This window comes from Hippocampus comes, unplaced genomic scaffold (assembly GCF_001891065.2).
Source record: "Hippocampus comes isolate QL1 unplaced genomic scaffold, H_comes_QL1_v1.1 scaffold7, whole genome shotgun sequence".
In the NCBI taxonomy this organism is placed as follows: domain Eukaryota; kingdom Metazoa; phylum Chordata; class Actinopteri; order Syngnathiformes; family Syngnathidae; genus Hippocampus; species Hippocampus comes.
Genome location: NW_017842060.1, coordinates 11,287 through 15,020, shown reverse-complemented (window position 1 = coordinate 15,020; position 3,734 = coordinate 11,287). Strand labels below are relative to the sequence as shown.

General features: G+C 41.3%; 1 protein-coding gene across 2 annotated transcripts in view; it reads left to right on the top strand.

Moving 5' to 3' along the window:
• The window catches only part of LOC109511273 (uncharacterized), a 30,965-nt gene that overhangs the window by 19,325 nt on the left and 7,906 nt on the right, over positions 1–3,734 (top strand). For both annotated transcript variants that reach the window (XM_019862235.1, XM_019862236.1), the window contains exons 3-7: positions 1,600–1,890; positions 2,155–2,330; positions 2,409–2,514; positions 2,870–2,960; positions 3,044–3,453. In XM_019862235.1, coding sequence (XP_019717794.1) covers positions 1,600–1,890; positions 2,155–2,330; positions 2,409–2,514; positions 2,870–2,960; positions 3,044–3,453 — 1,074 coding nt within the window. The remainder of the gene's footprint in view (positions 1–1,599; positions 1,891–2,154; positions 2,331–2,408; positions 2,515–2,869; positions 2,961–3,043; positions 3,454–3,734) is intronic.

Genomic DNA, 3,734 nt, shown 5'->3' with positions numbered 1-3,734 from the left:
AAGACAAGAAGAGCTCTGATGCTGGAAGAGAGGGTAAAAGTGATCAAAATGAAAGACGGAGCAAGCAAAATAAAAGACATTTTCCAAGAAATTGATGTTAGTGAAAGTGAATGCTGATCGTAAATTTCGCAATTTCTTTCCCTTTTTTTCTTTCTACACTGACAATATGAAGTGTCAAATAAGTGTGTGCTCATACTTATGTACTATTGGAATAAAAATAGAGTACACAAACGTTTGTGTGTGCGTGTACACATACGTTTGTGTGTGTGGGTGTGTGTGTGCTTACATCTGAGATTAAATTTGCTACTGTGAAAAACCCCCTGTTGTGAAAAATTTCTTGCTGCAAACATAATTTCGTTGTAGAGGAGTTTCACTGTAGTCATTAATTAATTATGAGTACAATGTATTTTTAATTAAAAATGTTTTTTGTTTGGTTCAAATATTCAAACTTTACTAAATATATTACTAACATATCACATTTTATGTATTAGGCGTAGAAAAAAAAAAAGTAGTGTGATCACACAGTCAAGTCGTGTGCAGTGACTTTAATGGTTAAACTATTTTTCGGTACCGTTAAAATGACGCCACGGAAACGACACTCTACCGGTAATTATTGTTACCGCGAAATCCTCAGGCTTGCCGTAGTCTTTTTTTTTTTGTTTTGTTTCGACTGAGAAATTTCTTTGCATCCCAAAAACGCACATTATTTGGAACTTTGCGTCCCGTGGGAAAATTATGCGTCTAGGACGCGGGACACAGAGGTAACGAGATGGCTGTAACACCCAGCCGCCGGTTACCCAACTCTCTCGCCACCTTTGGCGGCGAGCGGGGTTTTCAATGTCTCCTTGTTTTATGTTTTATGGTTATTTTGTTATTTTGTTTACATTTTTGATGAAAAAAAAAAACTGCCCGACCTACCGACCCTATGCTGAAATTTCGTGTTACCAGAAACACACTCCTTTTTTTCTACGCCTAATATTTGTCATATAAACTGTACAGTTGTACACTTTTTAGTGGTAATTTATTGAATTAAACTCAAATATATATGTTGATGCTTTTCATTTTTTTTATATAATTTTTTGGAATATTCTACTTAATAGATATATTACAGTATTTTTTTTAACTATATTTCCCGCCCACCATTTCTCTATTTCTGAAATCAAAGAAGACCTCAAAGAAAACGAAAAACAGTTAGTCCGTATACTATACTATTGTTTTCATATTTTTCCATGAATCTAGTGTGGTTTAACTCTTTCATGCACCCTGTAACCTGATAACATAATAAACTGTCCACTGTAGTAACCGCTGTCCCTGAAAGGGTTAAACTGACCCTTTGATCTGGAAGAAGGTTCTTCACTCAGGAGTATGCAAAGTGGGGATTGAAGGGCGGGGGGGTGTGATCATTCCACCCCACCCTGTTGATACAAAATTTTCAATGGGCAGCAAAAAGTAAAAAACTTTGAGCATCAGCCCAGGCAGAAACGGTGCGTCACCCTCTACTCTCCACGTCCGTGATGCTTTGTCCTCAAATTCCATTTCAGTTGCCTTGAAAGGGTTTCTTCTTTTGATACGCTGTTCATGAGACATTTGTATTTATAGCCACGAAGAGGCCGGCGTCCACCAAAGAGGCAGGAGAAAGGAGCCTTACACTGTTGCCGACACGCTCCACGCTGGCCTCCCTTGTGCTTCCGAAGAGCACAGCGTGCTTCCTGGAAGACGTGCTGGCCGCCATGCGAGAGGCTCTCGAGGACGACGGCCAGCTGACGCCAGGCGGCGCCACCTTATTCGGAATGTGCGCGGCTTCTGGGAGTCTCGCGGTCTTGTTGGATCTGGCGAAGGATGCAAAGAGGAAGCTAGGTGGTACAGTGAAGCTCCTGCATCCTACTAAAGGTAATGATGTCACAACAAGCTGAAGCCAACATAAAATCTTTATTATCTTCTCCACTGAGATGGAGAGGGGCAAGTCCATTTGGGGAATTTTGCGAGTTTTATGGCTGCAATAAATTCTGGGGCCCTTTGGTGATTGTTATGACCCTTCCTTATGACGGCAACTGGGTCTCAACTGTACAATTGTTTAAATTAGCATTTCAATGATCTTCACTGTCATACAAGTGTAAAAATAAGTGAACCGTTGGCACCGTTTACTCTCCTCAGTGTTTTTAGTGGAGGAGGAGGATGATCGGGAAGCAGTGATTCTCGACTTTCACATCCCACAATCCCCTTTGCTTCAACACAAGTTTGTTCTGCTCTTGGCTTTGGAAAGTCCCTTCAGTGGAGGCGATTCAGACCAGATCACCTTCACCAGTCAGTCTCTGCTACCCAACACACAGGTAGACTCCATCGCAATTGGTTCAATTCACTGTGATATGTCCACCATGTTTCATTTGTTTGTTTGTTTTTTTGTGGAGGTTGTGTGCATGTCAGAAGGAACGCAATATGTTCTACTAACAGGACAAGCGTGCATGGAACACCAAAGGTGGATGCTCTCTATTGACTCCAAATCCCCTAATATGAGTATGTATTTTCTTTCTTCATTATTTTGTTAGTACATTAATACTGTTCAGTCCGAATTGGAATAAAAAGTCAATCTGTTTGGTTCCACATAATTCATAAGTTTTATTCAATGTCATTCCACTTGATTCCCATTTTTTTCATTTAGTATTCTAGCATTCAAAAGCAGTGTATTCAGAAATAGCATTTTCCACTTAGAGATACAAAAGGAGTGTTTTAAGTTAAGAGTGTGATCATGGAACAAAGTAAACTTGTGAGTCAAGTTATCACTGTAATTTTAAATATCATAAATAAAAATGATAATACAGTAGTATTTTTTTCCCCTGAGCACATGCTCATCCAAATGTACTTGTCGTAGAGAAAAGGATGAAAGAACTCCTTACAGATGGAAATACAAGAAGAAGCAACGTGACTCCAGTTCTTCTTTTCTCTCTTGAAGAGGATATCAGGTTTGTCCAGTGTCTTGTTTTTCCCCTTTAAATGCAAACCCACATTTTTTTTATTCTGAAGTGTCAATTCAATTTCTCAATAGCACCAAAGTTTCCGGCTTATCACAGCCAATCTCCTTCTTGTGTGAGCTGCGCCGCTTCCTGAGTGATTCCCTTCCTCACAAGAGTCCACACGCTCCTCCGCTGAGGCAGGAGTCTCTGCAGCCTCTGCCCCCCATCAGCCTGGATCTCTCCTCCAGTGAGTCCGTGTTGGCGGAACTCATCAACTCGTCAGCCCCGACCGTCTTCTCCTTCACGGGCTCCACGTATCACGTCCACCGGGGAGAGCTGGCCATGCCTCCCGGCCTGCTGGATGAGCTCAGGCACGGTTTGGAGCAAAACCTTTTGCAGATCAGGGAGGTTTTACGAGACAAGGATAACGGCCAGAGGAGCATCAAGAGGCTCCAGAGGCTCTGGGAGCTCTGCGCCTTTCCCAAGGTGGACCCGGCATCAGGTAATGTGCACAAAAAGTATTCCTGCAGGTCCCTTGATCCTGGGATGATAAGGAATGGGCACCATATGGGTACTTGTTCGTCGGATATGGTTTAAATGGGAATAATTTATATGAATATGTGATCAACACTATGAATCTCGCATGTACACAATTATAAATCAATGTTACATAAATTGATTGTTTCAGTCCATTGACTTTTTTCGACACAAACGGCCTTCCAAGAGGAATTGTGGGGGATTTCATGTTCCCCAATGAACAAAAAAAAAAAAAAGACTAAGTGT